This window comes from Cajanus cajan, chromosome 6, assembly GCF_000230855.2.
Source record: "Cajanus cajan strain Asha chromosome 6, NIPB_CcT2T_4, whole genome shotgun sequence".
In the NCBI taxonomy this organism is placed as follows: Eukaryota; Viridiplantae; Streptophyta; class Magnoliopsida; order Fabales; family Fabaceae; genus Cajanus; species Cajanus cajan.
Genome location: NC_138522.1, coordinates 56,801,004 through 56,824,522, shown reverse-complemented (window position 1 = coordinate 56,824,522; position 23,519 = coordinate 56,801,004). Strand labels below are relative to the sequence as shown.

At 33.3% G+C, this 23,519-nt stretch overlaps 2 protein-coding genes across 2 annotated transcripts; both read left to right on the top strand.

Moving 5' to 3' along the window:
- The first annotated feature begins 1,257 nt into the window (after window positions 1-1,257).
- On the top strand, window positions 1,258-5,761 carry LOC109796217 (uncharacterized). The gene is made up of 7 exons (XM_020355900.3): window positions 1,258-1,681; window positions 2,473-2,778; window positions 2,884-3,092; window positions 3,167-3,215; window positions 3,330-3,419; window positions 3,643-3,705; window positions 3,843-5,761. The coding sequence occupies exons 1-7, from the start codon at window positions 1,514-1,516 to the stop codon at window positions 5,445-5,447; spliced, it is 2,490 nt and encodes an 829-aa protein (XP_020211489.1). The 5' UTR covers window positions 1,258-1,513; the 3' UTR covers window positions 5,448-5,761.
- A 1,780-nt stretch (window positions 5,762-7,541) lies between these two features.
- LOC109797697 (Transducin family protein / WD-40 repeat family protein) lies at window positions 7,542-18,894 on the top strand. Its single transcript, XM_020357810.3, has 20 exons — window positions 7,542-7,782; window positions 7,862-8,115; window positions 8,228-8,345; window positions 8,431-8,513; window positions 9,205-9,422; window positions 9,522-9,636; window positions 10,319-10,401; window positions 11,011-11,211; window positions 11,355-11,720; window positions 12,170-12,341; window positions 12,957-13,148; window positions 13,304-13,507; window positions 13,629-13,721; window positions 14,391-14,605; window positions 14,684-15,253; window positions 15,378-15,458; window positions 15,564-15,649; window positions 17,271-18,026; window positions 18,391-18,541; window positions 18,619-18,894. Exons 1-20 carry the CDS (start codon window positions 7,641-7,643, stop codon window positions 18,680-18,682), a joined length of 4,164 nt encoding a protein of 1,387 aa, XP_020213399.1. The 5' UTR covers window positions 7,542-7,640; the 3' UTR covers window positions 18,683-18,894.
- Window positions 18,895-23,519: the final 4,625 nt, after the last annotated feature.

Here is a 23,519-nt window from a genome sequence, read left to right as displayed (position 1 = left end):
TTATGCTCTTAAAACATTTATAACTTTTAAGTTTTTGGAAAACCAATAGTGAACAAAAATGATGATTATGTTAACTTTAGTTTACAGGTATTAAGTTTTCATTTATCGCTCATAGATTTTTAAATTTAAATATATTGTCAAATGAAAAAATTTAAAATAAAGGTGCAAAACAGTGAAAAATATATTGTTATATTTTCATTTCTTTTTACCCACTTTTCCATTCATTCAGACAGTGAAAAAATCTCACTTCTTTCCTTTTTATTTATATATTCATTTAAACAACATATATATTTTTTATTATTATTTTATTTCTCCTATATTTTTGTCACTCTTATTCTATTCCTTTCTATTACTCTAATCATCCAAACACAGCAAAGTCGTAATAATTCCAAAGTCATCGCTTTTTTCCATTTAAAAGTATATTTAACTTTTACGATTTTTCTCATCAATGTTTGTCTCGTTTAAATTTAGCATAGAATAAGTAATTTTGGTCATAAATAAAAAATTAACACTTAATATTTTAATACATTTATGACTTATTAAGTATATGCATGTAATATTAAGCATTAAATTTCTTATCAATGAGATTTATATAAAAATAAAAAATAAAAAAAAACGATGTGTAAAGTTATACTCTAAATTTAAATATAAAAAAAACATAAATGTGAACATAAGCACATTTGAATTTTTTTATTATATTTAATTATATAATCTCCAAAAATGTTTTTCATTTAATGAAGATTATATTGTTGTTAAAATTGTTTTAATTTTCGATATCAAGTTCCAATAAAAAATAGTATAAGAATTTTTTTTAATTAAGATTAATACAATTAAATGATATTAACTATTTTTTAATTAACATACAAATTAATTAAATTTTCATGTGATTTGGTTTGATGGAAGTACTAATTTACATGTGAATTAGTAACTTAAAAAAAAAAAAAAAGATCCAGTCGATAAATTATGGAAACAAATAAAAAATAATAATTAGGTTAAGTTAGTTCACGAAATTTATCCTATCAATTATATAATTGAACAACTTTCATTTTTTCCCCATATATGATTGAATATTATTTCATAGGCCAAGTAAATAATTAATTCACATAAGATTATTATTATTTTCATTATATAATTAAAAAAAATTATGTCTTTTTATATTTTATTTAAATTTAAAAGTAATATTAGTATAGATGAATAAGTTAAAGGATAAATGAATGTTTGTTGATAAGAGGGGGAAAAAAAAAAAAAAAAAAAAAAAAAAAAAGGGAGATGGAAGGGTGAGGGGTTGGATTTGGTTTGACGAGGCGGTGGCTGGTGGCTGGGGTCTTTAACCCTTTTTATCTTCGATCTAAGCACACATAACATAACTTATTCTTCCCCTTCCCACGCTTCGCAGAAGCTTCGATCTCTTTCTTCCGCCTTCCGCCCCACGCACATCGCCAACTAACTCCAATATTTAATCAATCAAAAAGCCCAACCGTTTCAAACCCTAGACCTCGCCCAGAGACAAGAGATGGACGATTGCTGTGCCGTTTGCGCCGAGCCTTTGGAATGGCTTGCCTACGGACCCTGTCTGCACCGGGAGGTCTGTTCCACGTGCGTCGCTCGCCTCCGTTTCATCTGCGACGATCGCCGTTGCTGCATCTGCAAGACCCAATGCAACCTCGTATTCGTCACCAAGGTCTCACCACTGCCCACTGCTCTCTTCTCCCTAGTATTTTATTCATTGCTTTCTGTCATTTTTCGATTCGATCAATTCTTTCGCATCTTTTGCCCTAAATGAGGAGTCGTCGCTTATTGCTACTCTTTGCGCTCTGGATTGGCCGAGTTAAACTTTCATCGCTGCCATATTCACACCTACTGTTCTGTTGGATTATCATGTGGATTGTATTTTATCAATTAGAAGAATCGTTCACATCTCTTGTCTCTAGTTTGGAGTTGTCCCGAGTTATTCAAGCGCCCTAATTTTAAGCATATTCTGAATTTTTTACTAGATCACTGCCACTTGTCTCTGCGTCACTTATTTTTTCTGCTTTCGGCTTGAGAAATTTAAATATGGCGCTCGTTTTTATGGAATTTTATGCAAGAAAGAAAAGACTTTTACCAAGATTATATATCATATAGAAAACTATATTATTGATATATATACACACATAACGAGATAGTTACTTTTCAGAAAATTATAATGAGGGTGTTGTTTGAACCGAAGATATCTTTATTAACTTTATTGTAATGCATCCGGAATAGCATGTATTTCTTTCAAGTTTTTTACTTGTTTCTAAACTGCTGAATTTATCAATTCATTACTAGTTAAACTTGTATGATAAGGAAACCGTGGTTTTAATTCAAAATTGTTGCCTTTAAGCGTGTCATGTTTGCTTAAAACCTTGACAGCGGGGATTAATTTGCTAATTTTGCGTTATTTTAATTGGTGCTGTCTTTTTTTGTTGTCGTTGTACTGCATACTCCCAGGCTCTTGGAGATTATACGAGGATGATTAATGACTTTTCGGCCCTTCCTTCGGAGGTAAGGGAGGGCAAGGTTGGATCATACTGGTACCATGAGGATACAAATGCATTTTTTGATGATGTGGACCATTACAAGATGATCAAGGCTATGTGCAGGCTTTCGTGCAGTGTATGTGACAAGATGGAGGAGCAACCGCAGGATGCTGCCTCAAGGCGGCGAGCAAAGTTTAGGAATATAGGGCAGTTGAAGGGTCATTTATTCCATCGTCATAAGTTGCATATGTGCGGTTTATGTTTGGAGGGAAGGAAGGTGAGATTTCCATGTGTCTCATGAATTTCTTGGATAACATGTTTTGTATGTAATCTTTGTTTTGCTTTTTGATTGATTCTTAGTCTTGTAAACATTTCTATGCAGGTTTTTATATGTGAGCAAAAGCTATACACCAGAGCACAGTTGAATCAACACATAAGCACAGGTGATTCTGAGGTGGACGGAAGTGAGAGTGAGAGAGGTGGTTTTATGGGGCATCCCATGTGTGAATTCTGTAGAACCCCATTTTATGGGGACAATGAACTGTATATGCATATGTCTACAGAACATTATACTTGTCATATATGCCAAAGGTAACAACTAAGATAATCCGGTGCTCAATAGTTGTGTCTTAAATGCAAGTTCATAACATTTGTACTTAATGCAGGCAGCATCCAGGCCAGTATGAATACTATAAGAATTATGATGACCTAGAGGCAAGATATCTGCATTAGGCTTTTCTCTTGCTCTCTTAAACTAGATGGGTTACAAGATCTTTCCTGTCATTGGAATTGAATGTATTTGTCTTGACAAAATGTCTTTTGGTCCAGATCCACTTCCGTCAAGAGCACTTCTTATGTGAAGATGAGGCCTGCCTTGCTAAGAAATTTGTTGTTTTTCAATCTGAATCTGAGATGAAGGTGACTGATTAATTATAGCACATGGGTCTTTTCTGTTTTGCCTCTATTTTTAATGTTTGGAATGTGTCTGTGCTGTTCATGCAGCTGCTTAATGATTCTCCATGTTTATGTGTTTGGATGATGATTATTCTTATCCTAAACAAAAAATTTATTAGATGTGTCAGTGTTATTGTGGAGATTATTCCTTCACTATTGATCTTCTTTTTCCTTGTTTATGGCTTAGAGGCATAATGCTATTGAACACGGAGGGCGGATGTCACGATCTAAGCGTAATGCTGCTCTTCAGGCATGTACAATGACAATCTTTTCTTTTGAACTGACTTCTCATGTCCATTAGTACTGTTAGTTTTTGATGACAAATTACTTCGTAGATGCTTTTCACTCCCTAATGGAAGTAACTGTAGCTTTCATCCCCCCTTACAGATACCAACTAGCTTTCGATACCGACATGGTAATGAACATGACCAACGCCGTGGAAGAGGTGGTGCTGGAAGAGGCCGTTCGTTTCGTCGTGATGTTTCTGAAAATCAACTGTCTATGGCCATTGAAGCTAGTTTGGAGACAGCTAATGCAGAGCAAACATTCCGGGATCAATCAACATCAAGTAGTGGGCAAGTTCCTGTTGATGATGGGAATGCTGATATCGATTCCATCCTTCAGCCATTTGAATCATTAGCTACAGCTGGTTCTGAACCAGCTTCAAGATACCTTCAAGCCTTGGGGCATAGCTCTAGGAATGGACCTCTGGAAGATTCTTCCTTTCCACCGCTGCCCATAGCTTCTGTCAATGGCCAGCAAAGGTCCAGAAATGAATCTGAAGGTTCATCTGGTAACACTATGGCTGCACGTTTGCGTCGGCATGGAAACAGAAAAGTAACCGTTATTAATTCTGGTAATGCTGGTAATGCTTGGCCAGCAGCAGGTCGTGGACTGGCAGTACAATCATCAAGTAATTCTTCCCAATCTAAACTGTCAACAAGTAATGCTCTTGGAGTATCTCGTGGTCTTTCACCATCAACTTATGCTGGTTCTATTCAGGCTACACAGAGAACTTCTCATGGACAGTTACCTGCTGGTTCATCAAGGGACAATGGCAGAATAGTACACTCTGCATCTGCTCCAAATCTTATCGAAAATAACTCTGCTGAAGTTTCAAATTCTGATTTTCCTCCAGTTTCTGCTGCACAAGTGAGTAAGTTACCTGCAAGCAGCAAGTCTTCATTAAATGTGGAAAATGTTCAGTCTGCTAACAAGTCCTTGGTTGAAAAGATTCGTGGTGCTCTGGATTTTGATGAAGAAAGATACACTATATTTAAAGACATATCTGCCCAATATCGGCAAGGCACAATAGATACAGGTACATATCTGGACTATGTGCAGCAGTTTGGCTTGTCTCATCTTGTGCTTGAGTTGGCAAGACTATGTCCGGATTCTCAGAAGCAGAAAGAGCTTGTTGATGCTCACAATGCTAGTTTGCAAAGAAATGCTTTACCGGAATATAACTTGGTTCTAGGCAGCTCTAGCATCCATCGCAAAGACAGTAGTGTAAACAAGAAAGGTAAAGGTAAGTCTGTAGATGGTAGGGGGAGTAACTCCACAGAGAAATTAGCAGATAGCTTTTTAAGCACCGTACATCAGCTACAGGCAAGTTATAAATCTTCAGAAGAGAAGGTTGAGGTGTTATCAAGGGGTGATTACCGCAGTGACAGAGGCAAATTAAAAATCGAGCAGCGGATTGATACAAATTCTGGTAGTCAACCTACGATGAGGGTTAGTGGGCACACTGAAACATCAAACGACAGTTTATCTAATCAAAGTAGAGAGGATGGGGGTGGTGGGAACAAGCAACGCAAGAAAACTTCTAAGTTCCTGAGAGTGCGCCTTGGTGATGGTTCTGTTTCGGCCCTTCTTGATCAATCAGATCCTGCAACAACAGAAAACTCAGAAGCTAACAAGGATGACTCTAGTGGAGGGCTGCCTGTGCGAGGTGTTTGGCGAAATGGTGGAGGTCATAAACTTTTTTCTTAATTTTTGCTTCACCGCGACCCCGAAATGGGAAATATCAAAGCAGTTGAACTGGCTGTCAAAAGCCATGGCTGAACTGCAATATAAACATGAATACGGTTTTAGCTTAGGGAGTGATATTTGATTATGTCGAATTAAGTTAGATTTCAAGCTGGGAAGTGACTTTTGTCGTTGTGTTGAAGACCGAACGCCGTTGCCTGAATGGGCTTATATTTTTGGTTTGGGGTATACTTTGATTTTGATCAAGACAAGTGTTCATATGAAAGTATAGTGCCAAGTGTACTGTTTGTTTCGTACGAAAGTGGCACTATTTCTTACGTGACGATTTGCAATTTCATGCTCATCTATCTTCTGCAATTGTATTCCCTTCTGCGGCGGCCATTGGCCAGAGCCAGGCAGTATTAATCCATAGCTGTTTTGGGGGTGTCGGGAACGTTAAAAAAATTGGGTATGTTTTGATATTTATTTTAGTATAATTGATTTTAAATTGATTTATTTTTTAAAGAATTAATTTTGCAAAATTTGTTGTTGAAAAAAAGTTTGGGAATGACAACAGGAAATAGTTCTACATATAAAATGTATTTTTTATTCCTATATTTAATTTTTTTCACTTTAAAATTAAGATTTTAATTTTATAATCATTCAAACAGTAAGTTTTTTCCCTGCCTCAAATATGCTATGAAAAGTACAGACGATACAACGTGTGTAGAGTTGCCGATGAAAGCTTGTTAATCCTTTTCTTCAAATTTTGAGGTCTTAAACAGAAGAACATAGGCTCTAGATTACAGTATGATATCAGGAATGGCAAACCCCATATTCTTCTGAATTAATTGTACTATAAACTGAATCGCTTTCCGTACAAATTCTAGGAATACGTATAACCCAAAGAAGCTGAAGTGTTGTTCTGAGGTAAGTCATGAAATCACTCGCAGCCCCTAAATTGCTAATAGACGTACTTATAAAATTTCCTCCGCAACCTGCAGCCGTAACATTTCATGCGTGTGAGTATAAGTTTATTTGTCATTCTTGATAGCCACATTATTTGTACTTATGGAAGTATGTGTTGTATTAGATTAGATTCTTTGACACCAGGTCTGAAGTTGATAAGATCCTTATAGAATCTTGCTTTTTTTACAGCTTACAGTCATCCTTGAGTTGATTATTTTTATTGAGGATAAAAATTAAAGAAAATGAGATTAGTATTACTATTAATACTTGCAGTAAAGATGTCCCACTATATGGAGAGTGATAACTCCATTGAAGATTCGTACCAATGTATGAAAATCTTTAATGAAAACCAAGTAGATTCTAATCTAATAACCAAAAGAGAAACCAATGCTTAATTCACTCATTATGTAACAGAAACTTCAATACTATTCAACTCATAAAAGAGACTACATATCTTTTTTATTCATGTTGACTAATTCTAATTTACTCTCTTTTCCTAAAACATGCCTAATCATTATCGACAATTAAAACACAATCAAATCTCCTAATTCTAAAAATAAAAGCTAAAAATCCACGCCTAGCATCTGCAATGAATCAACTCATTTATCACAATTCAAACAAGTACAAATACTTTCTGTGTTTTGGTAAATATAGGAGTTAATTATTTTCGTACCAGGATCATAATAAAAGAAAATTATTATCTACATGATCTAAAGTGAAAAATGATCTAATAATGACAGGAATGATCACAAAAGCATTCTTTTTTCCATCAAATGATTTGTTCACAAACATTTTTTCATATGGAACAAATTGAAGAAAAAAAATGAGCTTCATATAATAAACTATAGGCCATTTAAACCTTTAAAAATAACATTTAATTTGCTGAAAAGGTTTGAAAACCAAAATCACATAGTTCAAACTAATAACATAGAATATAAATCAAAAACTCAAAACATAAAATATATATAAATCAAAAACTCAAAACATAAAATATACACACAATTAAACCAGAAAAATTTTGAGGATAAAAAATCAAGATTAAATTAAACTGTTTGTCCTCGAAATTTTTTTTTTTTTTTTTTTTTATAAATTCAACTACTTAATATGTATACAAACTTTTTTAAGAATTCGGAATTAACATATTATAAACCAAAAAGAAACAGCGAGGAAGTGCAAGCTTATAAACCCTTGGTGGGTTCAACGGATTCATGCTTAAACCCTATCTCACTGCATCGTTGAAGAAGCTAAATGGATTCGGCGAATGGAACAACGGTGGTGGAGGATCAACGGTTAACTGAATGGCGCATGCATCGTGGCCCCTACCTCGGTGACATCTCAGCTCTCTGTTTTCTTCACTTGCCCAATCTCCCTCTTCCTCTTCTGCTCGCCGGTATTGTTCTTCCCAATCGTTCAATTGCACAATGTTTATTATGCTTCATTTGTTTTAACCTATTCAACGCTTCCTTCAGGTTTGGGTTCGGAGATTACGGTGTACAATTTAGAATTGAGTAACAGAATAAGATCCTTCTCTGTATTCGAAGGAGTTCGCGTCCATGGAATTGCTTCTAGTTTCCCTCAAGACACCGTGGTTGCTGTGTTTGGGGAGACGAGAGTGAAACTGCTTAGCTTCGCATTTGATAGCGTTTCCGCGAGCGCTGAGTTGACGCTCATTCATTTGTTGCCCAAGTTTGGTCACTGGGTTTTGGATGTTTGCTTCCTCAAGGTGAGTGAGTGAGTGAGAGGGTGTACTCACCGGATTTTGATTTTGAAATAACGAATGATTCTTACTGTGTTGTTCTAACTTGTGCTACTTTTCCTTTTTTAATTGGTAGTAGGGATGCTTACCTCGTTCCAATGTGGAGAGTCATTTTCTTGCTGTAGGATGTAGCGACAATTCAGTTCACATTTGGGATATTCCTAACTCTAATTTGGTTTTTAAGGTTCAATCTCCAGGTTAGTTTCAACATCACTACATGGATTGGTTTTTTGTTTGTAGACCTTTTTTTTTAATGAGGTTATGTTTGTCAATGGATCATAGTTCGGTGCCTTCTATACTCAATGCGATTGTGGGGTCACAATCTTGAAGCTCTCCAAATTGCGTCTGGTACAATATTTAATGAGGTAAGAGATATGCTGATGTTTAATGTTTGCACTTGATCTTGGAAATGCAGGACTAGAGTTGGGCAAAATATAAAGAATTTGTTTTTGAACATTTTGTGTCTGCCCTGCGATTCCCTCGTTGATTCTTTTCAATAGAGTCTTGCTGGCTATTTGTAGAGGAAGCATTCAGCTTACGTATTTCATGCTAATTCACCAAATGGAATTCCTTCCCTCATCCTTTCTTTTGCTTAGTAAATGATGGTGAATGCTTCCTGGCCTTAATATTATAAAAGGGGAACATGGAAGAGAAGCATAAAATATATAAGCAGCTTATAGATCATGCTTTTGATGACAAATTGACAATCAATCTACTTAGAAATATACAATCATTCCTTTTTGTATGCTGAATGTTTTACAGCATGCTCCAACATGGAAAGACTAGGTATGTATGATAAGAAGTGAACCAAGACCATTGCCTGAACCATTGATAGTGCAATTTCCCTCCTTGTATCCATCCCTAGGCAGTTTTACTATTATTTGGTCTGAAGTTGGGTCCAGGTGCCTAATTATCTTTGGTTTTCATAACAGTATTGTACTTAAAATATTTGCCATTACCCTTTTCAAAAGTTCCTTAAGTTCATTATGGCCTGATGTTTAATGTGTTGATGTTTCTATTTTCTTTTAATTACTTCAAAGAGTTTGGTTCGGGCAGATTATTGTTTGGAAAGTGGCCCCACAACACAATAAATCTTCAAGTCATCAAGAAAACTGTGATCATCGGAGTATTTCATCCTCCAATTGCTGCCAGCTAAAGGATCAACTCTATGAGGCTATTCATGTATGTAAACTTATTGGACATGAAGGTTCGATCATCCGAATAGTATGGTCATCTTGTGGATCTAAACTGGTATCTGTCTCTGATGACCGGAGGTGAGTTAGTTTTTTAAGTCCTATTATATCACTGATTTTTGTCCATTATTAGAAGAGATAATGACACATGGCATGATTGGCCTCCTTTTATTAATGCAGTGCACGGATCTGGGCTGTTCCTATTGAATGGGAACAATCGTTGAGACATGATCCCGTTGCCCTTGTCTTATTTGGTCATAATGCTCGGGTTTGGGACTGCTGTATTTCTGATAATGTAAGCCATTCAGTTTTCTTATTTCCTGAGGTTAAATAGGACCTTTTAATAAATGAAACAGCAAAAAGGAAACCATAACCCTCTTGATTATACTATACATATGAAAAGCTTTATCTTAAGAAAATATCATTACTGATATTGTTTAACTTCCTATATTTTTATTCATTATATCATATTGTGTTCCCCCACTGCAACAAAAAGGTAGAATTATTATTCTATTATTTCATAAATTTTCCACTTCGTACCTATTTTATTGTTTTCCTAAATTTCCCTTCCAATGATCACTGTTAACAACTAAATTAATTATTCTATTTTGATTTGATGTAGTTTTTTTTATTGGAATGTCTATTTACCTTTGAGATAAAAACCTCTACATAGACAGATCTTATTTTCTAGACTCAAGATTTTTACTCCTATTTTTCTCCCTTATACGTGGCAAGTGACTTAGATTCTTAAGTGTTCTTGTAACCTGTTCCTTTAATTATAATTGACCATTAAATGCATAAAATTTGAAATGTACAATAATATTTCTAAAGATATTCATGTGCTGCTAGCTTAAACTTTGTGGATCATTTTACTTCTTAAGTTGTTTTTAATGTTTTTGACAGCATTAACATTGTACTCATGCTGTGTTTATTTGTTGACTTAGATTTCATTTATATTTACTTTTGGGTCTCTGCAGTTGATTGTCACTGTCAGTGAGGATTGTACATGTCGGATATGGGGAGTTGATGGTAAACAACTGCAAGTCATTAAGGAGCACATGTAAGTTATAAACATAAATACTTGATATCATAAAAAATAAAAATAACTACTTCATTGTTGAGTATTAAAATGTTAATTTTTGATATTTGGAATTTACTGTGGCTCTAATCAAATAAGCATTGAAGATTATCTGGACTTTTGACAATTCATGTCCCTTTAACTTGTATTGAAAGCCATTGATCTTGCGTTAATCCTTAAAAGATCTGACTGTAAAAAAAAATCACCTTTTAATTGTTATTGATTTCCCTTGCTTCACTTTATTGTTGAAAATTGTCTGTTTTTTGTTGATTGATATTTGCTCAAGGTTTAAATGAACCAACGAATTTCATAACCTGAATCTTGGATTTTCAACAAATAGATGTTTCGATTCTGTCCTTTGTAAAAGTAAAATTAATCGTGCAAGCAAGTTTTATTTGCCTTATATCTTGCAATTCTAGCCTTTTACTACTTCACAAGAGTCATAACCCGAGTACTACTTAAGTTGTTTTCTCTGTTAGGTTTTATGACAACAGACATGTCCTTACTTTCATGTCTTTAAGATTCTCACTATTTCACTCGTAAGAGGAATTAGAGGCACATCTAAATATTTGTATTCTTTGCTGTATACAGTGGAAGGGGTATATGGCGATGTTTGTACGACCCAAATTCATCACTTCTTATAACGGCTGGGTTTGATTCTGCTATTAAAGTACATCGACCTCATACTTCTCTGTCCATGGGCTTGGAAGAAGAACAAGAGTCCCCAGGTAGGACAGAGATGTTTTCCATCTGCATCCCTAACATGTTGGAGCATATTGGATTTATGGACAGGTAGGATAAAACATAATGAACTCATTTGGGATGACTACTAATGTTAGAAATTTGGAACTGATTTTAAGATGCTTTTGTCCATACTCAGTTGTGTTAACTGATTTCCATGTTGACTGGCCTTTTTGCCTCCGTTTTTGTTGCAGCAAGAGTGAATATGTTCGATGTATGCGCTTTTCTTGTCAGGATTCTCTTTATGTTGCTACAAATAATGGTTATCTCTACCATGCCAAATTATGTGATACTGGAGGTGCTCAGTGGAATCAACTTGTCCAGGTCAGCAATGGGGCGCCAATTATCTGTATGGATTTATTGGCCAAGGGCTCTTTTGATCTTGATGGTGGTAATGAGGATTGGATTGCTATTGGAGATGGTAAAGGAAATATGACAATTGTTGCAGTTGCAGTTACTAACAATGATTGCACTCCAACAGTGAGATTGTGTTTTTCTTGGCCAGCTGAAATGGAGAGACAGCTCTTGGGTACTTATTGGTGTAAATCTCTGGGATATAGGTAATGAATTTCTCAAACCATGCATAGATACATGATGCCTGTTGGTGAGGTTTAGATCATCTATCCTTCTGTACTCCATCCCTGATGAGTGTCCCAACCGTTCTATTAAAATGAGTTAATTCAAAAGAAAAAAATGCATTCCATACCATTTATGAAACTTTAATCAGGGAAAAGAAATGCACTTATTGCTAATGTAGTTCAAGTTATGTCTCTCTTTGGTCAACAGGTCATAAGATCATACAATTCATACTATGTTAAGCATACTCATCTCATAGTTTCACCATACCATATAAATCGCATAGCACTAGAGAATGGGAGATCCTATTATGTTGCACTCTTCTCTAGTTTGCCCCATTCCGTTTCACAAACTGTTCTTTTATTTTATACTTATTTTTTTGCTTTGGTTCAAATTAATAAAATATTATCATTCTCTGGTGACAATTGTGTAGGTATGTCTTCACAGCTGATCCTAGAGGAACATTGAAACTATGGAGGTTGCCTGACCCTTCACAATTTGATCTTCAGAGCTCCACGAGGAGTAACAATGTATTGCGTATAGCCGAGTTCATATCAAACTATGGAATACGGATAATGTGTTTGGATGCATGCATGGAGGAAGAGGTATTCATCCATCCATGGATTAGGATCTTCACATCTTTGTTTTGGTCATGCTATGAGTGAAAAGAATAGATAATTATGGTATGGGGCCATTATTTGTGTAGGCTTCATTAATTCCATTTATCTATATTCTGCATTTTAACATTCTATTCTTATTGGGGAATTTTGATGTGTTCACTGTTGCTTGATGATTCTCTATAGAAAATCATAGAATTTGGACTTAGAGCTAACTCAACCCCATAAAACTAGATTGTAAGGTGAGGACTGCCCAAGCTATAAAAGCTTTATTTAAGCCACATCTCTAATCTATGTGAGACTAAAGACCAAGCCACCAAAGAGGTTGTAACTAAGGCAGGCTAGGGGTGGCCACAATTAAGGTGGATCTTCAATAGAAAACTATAAGTGACTTGATAGAATCTGTCTTTATGATGCAAGTAAAATAGCTTTTTAACAAAAAATGCTTTTATGGATAAATGGACCTTGGTATGAAATAGTTCAATAATTAATCATGAGGAAGAGAGACATGGGATATTTTCATTTTTTCTTTTAAAATATTATGATACTAATATACTAGTTTACAATTTAAAAATGGAAGTTCATCTAGAATCATAATTGCAGGTTCTAGCATGTGGAGATGTACGTGGTAATATGGTTTTGTTCCCTTTGCTAAAGAATCTGTTGCTGGGCATATCTGCTGCACAAGAAACGAAGATACCTCCTGTAAATCATTTCAAAGGGGTTCATGGGATTTCAAGTGTCTCCAGTGTTTCTGTGACTAAGCTTGGTTATAATCAGATTGAGATATGCTCAGTATGTTCAGCTATTGACCCTTCTAATTGTGGTGATCCAAATTTAAATTATTTGCCAAACATAACACTGAGAGCACTCCTAATATTTTAACCTGCAAGTGCAGATATGGTTGTGCTTCACTTTGATTCTAATTGTTGATTTTTATTTTGGTTTAGACTGGGGCAGATGGTTGTATATGCTATCTGGAATATGATAAAGAAATGCTGAATTTGCAATTTACGGGGATGAAACAAGTGAAAGAATTGTCTTTGATTGAGTATGTTTCTGTGGATAACAACGGTGATAGATTGTCAAGCAGCTATGCAGCTGGTTTTGCATCAGTGGACTTCATAATATGGAACTTAGTTAATGAGAATAAGGTACTTTGACTACCTTATCTCTATACTCTGCTTAGTTATATACATGCTCACTAATCTGTTGGTGTTGGTGCATACCAATCCCACCTATTATAGACGTGATGATAATGTATGGTATTAGCAGGTGGTGAACATTCCATGTGGTGGATGGCGGCGTCCTCATTCCTATCATCTAGGTGATATACCAGAGATGAAGAACTGCTTTGCCTTTGTCAAGGTTTGCTTTCTGCTTTGAATGCACTCAAGTCCTGAACTACTGAAAAAATTAGTGGGCAATTTCCATTTCCTTTTGCTGTATCTGTCCTAAAATACATTTGCACATGCTCATTAGTCATTAGACACAAGATCTTGCCGCTCAAACTCAAAGTAGTTAAACTCTTGTCAGAAAATCTGTGTAGTTACCGTGACTTTATATTTGAGATCATTACATGGATTGGGCTTATATGAGATATATAAGATTTTCATGGGTTCATGCCCCTTTTCGTGGCTTCAATGTTGCCTTTTTTATTGGTTGAGCCTAACAATGAGGATGGACTGGGTAAAGTTAAATAAAAACCCAGTTGAATCTGATTGCTTGATATGTGCTTACTCTTTAGATTTCAAAAATTTTCCAATCATATCTAAGTCTACTTAAATGGAACCTTTGATCATCTTGTTTGGCATCCCTTTGTTCTGTTTTGTCAATGACATGGGTGTAGATGTCAAAGAAGTACTAAAATTAGGGTTTGAAATTTAGCACTGCAGTTGTATTATAGCATTAATTTTAGCACTTATTTTCCAGCAGTCACTTTATTAGGTTCTAGGCCTATTTTGTCCTTGATGATTGATTTTTGTTATCACAAACAACTTTTCTGAATAACCCTAACAAAAAGGCCAATTATAACAGGATGAAATGATACATATACATAGACAATGGATTCATAATAGAGATGGGAAGATATACCCTCAAAGTTTGCACATGCAGTTCCATGGTAGAGAGATACATTCCTTGTGCTTTATCTCTGATGATGTGCGTGTTAGAGAAAATAACAATTGCACCTTATTTTCCAAATTAAGTTGGATTGCAACTGGATGTGAAGATGGAACTGTGAGGTTGACCCGGTAAGACCATTGTTATCTGCTGTCTGTAGAACTAAACTTGAATGCTTTATTAACAACTGACCTGTCTGTTTGATTCAGGTACTCTCCAGGTACTGAAAATTGGTCTATGTCAAAACTGCTTGGTGAACATGTTGGAGGATCGGCTGTAAGATCAATTTGTTGTGTGTCAAAAGTACACACCATTTCATCAGATACGATTGATGTACCTGATGGGAGGATTGAACTGAATTCTGCTGTTGAGAACAATGATAATCCAACATTACTGATATCAGTGGGTGCAAAGCGTGTCTTAACTTCTTGGATATTAAAAAATAGGAGGCTGGACAACAAAAATGACTCCCTAACCGATTATCAGTATAATTCAGAAGGAGTTGATGATTGTTTTTTGTCAGGGTTGTCCTCATCAATGACGTTCCAGTGGCTTTCCACCGATATGCCAGCCAAATATTCAATTACACATGATGCTACTAAAAAAAATGTGGAGAAAATAGTTGGTGTTGCTAAAAATGTGTCTAATACAAATAATGATGCTAAAATGGGATCACTGATTTCTGAAAGTGGAATGACAGACTTGATCAGAGATAAACATGATGATGACTGGAGATATCTTGCAGTCACTGCTTTTCTTGTTAAATGTTCTGGTTCCAGGTGATGAGAAAAGATGCCTAATATTGCTTTCTTGATCATGTATTTGGTTTAACTCTTAACTAATTTCCTGCAAAAAGGGGGGAAAAAAAACTGAAACTAACCTTTCATTTCATATATCTTTCAGGATATCTGTCTGCTTTGTTGTTGTTGCATGTTCAGATGCTACACTTATGTTACGGGCTTTAATTTTGCCTTTTCGCTTGTGGTATTTACACTTAATCTTGTCAAATTCTATGATAATTTTTTCGCTGCTTTTTTTTATTGTTCTTGCTACATTTCACATGGTTCTTTCCCTGTTACCTGATGGCAGGTTTGACGTTGCTTTACTGGTTCCTTTATTGGCACCTGTTTTGACATTGCAGCATATCATCTTTCCCATGTGTAAGCCTTATAAAGGTTTGTATGCCATGCTTATGAATTATGATTACTGGCATGAGTTTTGTAACTCCTAATTCCTTCCTTTCATGTGGATGTGGTTGTTCTATTGTAATAAGCCTATATTATTTCCAAGTTTGTCTCTTCAAAAGTTAATGTGGTTGTTACCTTTTGCATGACAATCAAAATTAATGATACCCTTGATGCATCATGCACTGGCATTGAGAACCCTAAGTTCATAGATGAAATTGCCTAAATGTTTGGTTTGGGTTTATTTGTGATCATGGGGCTGCTTTTAACAGTCCAAAATAAGACCCTGCTATCGGTTCACTGAGATAATTGATTATGACTAGTTAATTTGGTATTCAGTGATCAGTGCTAAGGATATTTCAGTAATTTTTCCATTCCTGGGTTATTGGGCATGTTTGGGAAATCCGTTGATTCTATTTTGATGTCCGTGGGCTTTCTTTTAGTGCATAAGTTTTTCTTATTGGTTGTTAGTGTGTTTGGATTATATACTTTTTACAAATTGAAGTTTGGTTGAACTAAACCTTATAAACCTAAGTTTAGTAAAAAGTTGATTTAGTGTAACTTGATTATGTTTGGATAGTGTTATTCCAAAAGTACTTTAACCAAATTGAAACTTGTTTGGATGATATTAACTAAAAACACTTACAAATGCATAATTATAAAAATGAGCATGAATTTTATATAATAATATTAAAATTATTTATTTCATTATTTTTAAATATATTTAAATTGATAACATGTTATTATTATTACATTTAAAAAATTGATGCTAATGTTATAAATTAAAAATAATTAATTTGAAAAATGTTAAAATATATAGATGAAAAATATGATTTTAATTAAACAAACACAATATAAATAACTAATGATGGTTTGCTTCTAATTATTATTTTTAAAAACCTGCGATTGGAATTTCTAATTCAATGCATTTTTGAAGATTGTATCGGTCTTTCATATTCTACCTGGGTGTACTAATACTTAAAAGTATATTTTGATTGAGAGAATTTACTATTAATGCATCTTTTCACGTCGAACGCAAAAGCATAGAAACCAAAGCTTTGAGTTGAATGTTAATTGTGAAGGAAATCGTGTTCAACTCAACAAAAAATGAAAATTGCCAAAGACATTAATGCACCATTCAATAAGAATTGATCATCGGTTTGAGAGACTACACGCAAAGCTAAACATACCCTAAGTAGTTGGAAGTCCGAAGCTTACGAGGTTTTTCTTTTAGTGCATAAGTTATAGGAAGCTTATTCATAGGTTTGTAATACTTTTAATAAAATTATCAGTTTTTTCATTCTTAGATGTGCTTTTACCTATTTAGAATGACCTAATTCCCAACTAGAAGAATACCCTACTCGTAAACGTAAATTTGTTATGTGATGACATTATTTAGATTCTGTTGATTTGAAGTGCTTTCTTGTCATGCTTAGTTTATGAAATGTCATAATTTATTTGTTAAGATGACAAGTTAGGCTATACTGTTCCTTTCTCATATAATTTTTAAAATACTATAATACTTTGAGGGCTGTTGCTCATATATGTTCTGTCCAGGACCTGTTTTCTGGTATAAATTTGATTCATCTTATGTCTGAACTTTCTTTTGCAGAAAACATCCCAGTTGGAAATGTTTATATTGTGATTAGTGGATCTACTGATGGAAGTATTACTTTTTGGGACCTAACTGACAGTGTTGAAGCTTTTATGCAGCGGGTTTCAGTTTGTAATGATGAAAAAAAATTTGATTGTCAAAAACGACCACGCACAGGGAGAGGTAGTCAGGGTGGCAGAAAGTGGAGATCTTTAAGGAATGACTTGTCAAAGAAAAGACAAGACAGCAGTCTGGTCACTTCGCAAGCCAAAGACAAGACCAAAAGCATCAGCTATGCTCCACACGGGAACTCTAACATGCCAAATGATTCTGAAGACAGCAAGATGGTTTGTTCTCAATCTACACACACAGGTCCCCCGGAGTTACAAAGCACCCCGGAGTTACGAAGCAAGACTGATAATTCGTCAGTGGAAATATGTGAAATACAGCCTCTATGCCTTTTGCAAAATATTCACCAATCTGGTGTCAACTGTCTCCATGTTTCAGAGATAAAGGCTGGGCAAAATACTGGCAGTTGTCATGTGTACAGCATAGTTAGTGGGGGTGATGATCAAGCACTTCATCATCTCATGGTGGAATTATCACCTAAATCGATAAATTTAAATGATGGGATTTTGAACCCAGACATCACACATTTGGTTTCTGTACCTGAATATGGAAAGGACGTCAATTTTCAAAGTCAGAGCAAGAGTTATAAGATTAAATTCTTAAATTACGAAAATTTTCCCTCTGCCCACAGCTCTTCTGTCAAAGGTATAGTTTCTTTTCCTCGGTGTATATAGAATAGTGGGCATGTCAGGGTTCCATTGTTTGATTCGATGCTCTTGCCTTGCCCCATAAAAAAATTTCAGTTACTTCATCTAGCATATTTTTGCACTAAGAATGTCAAGTCTATTATTCCCCATATAATTTTTATAGTTTACAATACTAGAATATACATGTCTGGTAGATTTGCCAAAAGACTGCATGTGCTTTTCATTTGCTAAAATTTAAAATACTTATGGTCCTTGAAAATCATATATCCATTTTTGAACCACTATCAAATTGAAGCCAATATCTGGAAATTCATATGAAGTTTGATCATTGATGCATCATAATCAGCCTATATTTTTTGAAGGTGTCTGGACAGACGGAACTTGGGTGTTTTCAACTGGACTTGATCAGCGGGTCAGGTGCTGGCATCTTCAGCAGAGCAAACTAATTGAGCATTCATATCTAATAGTTAGTGTGCCAGAGCCAGAAGCATTATCTGCCAGGGCTTGTGGCAGGTGATTGTTATATATGATATGATGATCAGGTTAGATCATCTATTGTTTCTCTGATCTGTTGCTTTTGTCTCGTGCAGGAATCATTATCAGATTGCTGTTGCTGGAAGAGGGATGCAAATAATCGAATTTTCTGAATTTTGAAACAATATTGATGACTGGCGTAGAGACTGAAGCCATTGTTGTATTTTTATTTTATATTTTTATACAACACCCATAAAAATTAATTTTTGGATATATTGGATATAATAGGTAATATCTTTATCAAGAATTCTCTAGATAAGAATAAAAACTTTTTTGTAATATATGTGATTTTTGGAACAAGAATATACAAACCATGGAAAAATCAAATCCAAGTGATCCTTTGTAGGCATTTGCCTCCGGCTTTTCCTGTGCATACATCTAAACTTTAATTAATTCCCTAGGAAAAGAAAGATTATGAGAAAGTAAAATATTCAATTAATGAATCCTGAATCTTGACTCTATGAACATTTAAAAATCCTTATAGATATTAAATACTATTAAATATTAATAAAATACTAAAAAAATGAATAATTTTTTTTATCTTTTTAATATTTAATAAGAATTTTGATTTGTCTATTTACACCGATTTACACCGATTTACAAAGTATTTTAAATTATTTTATGTTATGAATTATTGACCATATACAGTGACATCCCTTTTTGAAAAAAAATGAAGTCTTATCATTTTTTGTTATACCATCAAGCAATTTTTAATTAACATAATGACATCGAGTTCTTATTGTTAAATCATTTTTTTAACTAATAATTAAGAATTATTTTCTCCTATTTGCTACATCAAAAACTAAATTACAAACTTTTAATAAAAATTAAGTAGTTTTAATAAGATTTATAATATGAATATTCTTACATTTTACGGGTAAGATAAAAATTAAGCAATTCTAATAAAATTTATAATATGAAAATATTCTTACATTTTACAGATATATAAAGTAATCTAGTACCGTGACTAAAATAAACCTTTGTCCTGTCATCTCTTCTAAAATTATGTTCCAATATCTTCTTGACATTTATATTTATCCTCACATTTTTCTTTAATTTCCTTTTTGTTTTCGCAATGAAAGAAAAAGACTCAATATACTTTGCTAAACACATCTCATTTCCTATCTTCCTCCCTATTTATTCATTTTTATTCCAGCAAAAGAAGTGTGAAATAATTTTGCTTTTAAAAACTTTGTGTGGGAGTTTTATTTTTTTGTTATGAATATGAAGAGACACATCATGATTTTAATTTTAGATTAAATTCTTAATATATATATTTTTTTAATCTTTACGCTAAATCCAGTCATACTTACCATGTGAATCATGCACGAGAAGCTTCGGAAAGAAAGACTAGATGTTTAATGAGGGAAATGTTGAGAAAAAGTTGAGTGTATAAAACACTGGCGTAAAAATAAAATTGCGTCCTTCAACCATGAATCTAAATGTAGAACTTACATCATATTTTATGAAGGCTTATCAAATATAATCATAAAGGATGGGGTTAGAGTGTTGTTTCGTTCTATAGAATTGATTTTTACAAAATGTGGCGCTGACACAATTCCACACCTACCTTGCAGGATTCTGATTTTTCCCCACATATTAAACGCACCTACAATCTGCAATTCAAGTTTAATTCTTTCTAGGCATCTAGGTTTCTGAAATATAACTGTCTTTCCAATTACTACTATTTTAAGAATTATGGCGGCAATAAGTTGTGTCTTGGCTGTTGCGTGTGTTTGTAACGAACTGCATTAATAGTACAAGACAAATGCATGTTACCACATTTATGGTCTTTTGATCCATCCAGATTCCAGATATCAGATCTATACTTCAAAATTCAAACGCCGAAGATATGGGACTTCTCTATCTCTTCCCACTTGTAAAGTTCAATCCTTGAGTTCTTTCTCTTCACGTTCCTTTTATTCTCTCTCTTTGTGCTTTTGGATTAGAGAGTAGAGATGCACATGCTCCACATGAAAGCAAGGAATAAACAATCAAACTCCCCACTTAAAATACAAACATTATCTCTAGTGCTCAAAGGGTAAATCCGGTTGTATTCTAGTTCTAGATGGAGTATTAAACATTGATAGCCCTGCCAATAAAACTTTACCAAAAAGATTAATTAGTGTTTAATTGTGGAAGATAAACGCGTATGTCAACTATATAACATTCTCATAATCTATGGCTTAAGGTTGACTAAAATCACTGCGACACTAGTTCAGAGGAAGTCAAGTAACCGACCCATAAGGTCATTGTGAAATAAAGCAATCACGTGTTTAACTTTAAAAGTGTGAATCAATGGGTGTAACATTATTTCAACTTAGTTGTGTTAACATTAATTTTCTTAGTTGTGGAATAAAAGAACAACATCATTCCTTAGTTGTGTTGTGTTAACATTAATTTTCTTATTAAATGATATGTAATTTTTTAAGCATATAAAAAGAATATCTCTAACCAATAACTAAAAACTACTATTATTTTTAGACGAGCTTTTCTATAGTCTTGTGCTTAAAAACTTAATTATTTGCCGTCAAAAAACACATAACTATTTATCTAATTCTATGAGCTTTGTTGGTTCAATTTATATTTTTATTAAAATGGCAGTATATTTTTTTAGGAGGGTGATTGGGAGGAACTGGATTTATTGATAGGTAATTTTGTCTAATTTTTATAATTTTCTCTTTAGGTTATACTTAATGACAAATTTATCATTAATTAATAAAAATTGAAGAACTCACAATCAAAATAAAAATTGAAGAACTAAGATATTTTTATTTAATATATGCCCTAGATGTCAAATGTGATTAAATATATCACCATAAATTTTGATTACATTATTTATTAATTATTAAGAGTCAAAGATATTTGTGTATTTTCAATCGAATAATTTGCCAAGATAAAGAATGCGTGCACTGATTCTGATTGGTAGTCACCAACCGCGTATGACCGTTACGTGCCAGTTTGCCTAATTCACTGACAGCAATGCCACACTTATTCTTTTTTATTTCCAAACTTTCCTTTCCAATTTATTTTTTATTTACCTCTTTTTCTTCCATTCTTTTCTTTTTCTAAATCAGATTCTTATTCTTATTTATAAAATAGACTATGTAATTAACTTTTGCATCACTTTTTTATAATCCCATTTTTTAATAATTATTTTTTTAAAAGAGTATTTAGAACTTACTTTGAAGTTTAATTTTTAGAAGAGTCTTTAATCTATGAGTTAATCATCCATACATTATTAATGTAAAAAAAAATTTATACTGACAATCAATCATATTTTTTAGTAGTGTCATGTTATTTGTTTATTTAATTAAATAAAAATAAAATAAAATAATTTAAAATATATAATTAATTATCAATGTAAAAAAATTTAAACTATCAATATATAAATGATTAACTCATAATTTATTTGATTACGTAGATTCTAAAATGTGGAAAGCGCTTAAGCACACTTGGCATTGGTAATGGGTTTGTTGAGTTCTTATATGCTCAATTTCCATTACTTGTTTACTCATTAAGCTTCAATTTGGTTGGTCACCAACCTCCTACTTACCACCATATAGGAAGAATCAAGAATCGAATATGGTGTTTCCACTTGCAATAATGTGTCAATTAATTATTAATTTAAGATATTCAGTCGTATCCATCGCCACCTCATCAATCATCACATGACCCAAGTTAATAATTATTATACCTTCATTTTGACTAAAACTATTTTTAGCATATATATCTTTTCTCTATATTATATATGGTCACATCGTCTTCCTAATTCATATGAATCTTTTTCTTGTTCATTAGCTAAAACTGTGACTTTCTTTTTTGCTGGAATTGATTTTTGATTCATGAGTCAAACTTTAAAATCTTTTTTCACAATTTTTTTTTTGGCAAAATTTGATAAACTCTCTTTCATAAGTTTTTTTTATTGAAACTTAATAATAATAAAAAATTTCACATGACTCATTTTTCATTTAAGACAATAACTCATTTTTCAAGTTAATTAATTATTTTCATCTTACATATCTATTTATTGACTTAATATCTTAATATTAAAAAGGAAAATAAAGTTTTAAAATAATTTCAATAAATTTTAATCTTAAACAATATTCTAAAAGAAGAATAATATTTTTTAAAATTTAAATAATATGTTAGATATTTAAATTTGGAAATTTAAAGAATGATAAAATACCCGAGAATGATATGTGATTTCATACCAACTATCTAACTTCATCCGGTGATAGATGCATAAACTCATTCAGGTTCCTTTTATTGACTAAAAAAATGTTAATTTCCCATTGATTTAGAATATGAGTGCCATATTGGAGAATGGAGATGCTATTACGCCAATTACATTGCCTAATGTCATTCAGACATTCACCAACGCCAGCGCTGATTGGTTTAGCATAAATTTTTGTCATTATGCATTTGGTTTTTCCTTTCTCTTCCTATAAAAGCTCAATCTAGTAGACTTGACTATCCCACACGCACCATAAATTATTCAAAGAGTCAACACCGAATTACCGATCTAAAATGAAATGAAATAAAATAAAATTGCCACATTTTCACACTCAGAAAAATATTCGTTAATTAATTAAATTTTACTTGCCTATATTAATTAATGCCCAATTCAGATATAGGTGCATATTATTTTGCTGTAAGACATATAGGTATATATACTCGTCATTTGTAAGGCTAATGACGCGCATTTAATGATATATATTGGGCCCATTTGTTAAAATCAGATTAAAATAAATGACGCACATTTCATGATAAATTTAAAAATAATTGGATTGAATAGATGTTTTATATGAATTTGAAATTATTGTAAATAGCATTTATATTATCTAATTATTTTAAAATCATATATTAACTTAATTAGATGATGTAAATGTTATCATACTCCTTTCAAATTCATATACAACATCTATTCAATTCAATTATTTTAAATTTATCATCA